This window comes from Cynoglossus semilaevis, chromosome 8, assembly GCF_000523025.1.
Source record: "Cynoglossus semilaevis isolate Cse_v1.0 chromosome 8, Cse_v1.0, whole genome shotgun sequence".
NCBI lineage: Eukaryota > Metazoa > Chordata > Actinopteri > Pleuronectiformes > Cynoglossidae > Cynoglossus > Cynoglossus semilaevis.
Window position 1 is genome coordinate 5,144,807 of NC_024314.1, and position 479 is coordinate 5,145,285.

A 479-nucleotide genomic window follows, 5' to 3' on the forward strand; every position below is an offset into this window, starting at 1 on the left:
TTAGAACATTAGATTTTTTCCCAATAATGAGCTTTGATAATTATTCATCTTTTTTTCCCTCTGTGAAGTGGCCTTGAGCTCTATGGTACAAGGACTATTTTTGTCCTTGTCAGTATATAAAAAAAAAACAAGGCAAAGAAATGAAATTTCAGGATAAACCAAGTGACTGGAACAAATGGTGGTATATCTTAAACAGTCATGCCCATGTTCACCTTTGGATGTACTGTGTTTGTCCTTCAGTGTTGACACAGTTACACTGGAGCAGGAGCTAATGTTGGACGGGACAGTCGTCAGTGCAGCGTTTGATAACACAATGGACATGGGTATTGTTGGAACCACTGCTGGAACTCTCTGGTACATCAGCTGGTCTGATAACAAAAGTATACGGCTGGTCAGTGGACACAAGACTAAGGTACCAGTGTGATCCACACCCTGATCAAACTGTTGAATGGAAATATATATATACGTATATATATATA

General features: G+C 38.8%; 1 protein-coding gene across 2 annotated transcripts in view; it reads left to right on the forward strand.

Moving 5' to 3' along the window:
• Positions 1-479, forward strand: part of wdr90 (WD repeat domain 90) — a 14,935-nt gene that overhangs the window by 11,691 nt on the left and 2,765 nt on the right. For both annotated transcript variants that reach the window (XM_008314188.3, XM_017034065.2), the window contains exon 36: positions 241-412. In XM_008314188.3, the coding sequence (XP_008312410.1) occupies positions 241-412 (172 nt within the window). The remainder of the gene's footprint in view (positions 1-240; positions 413-479) is intronic.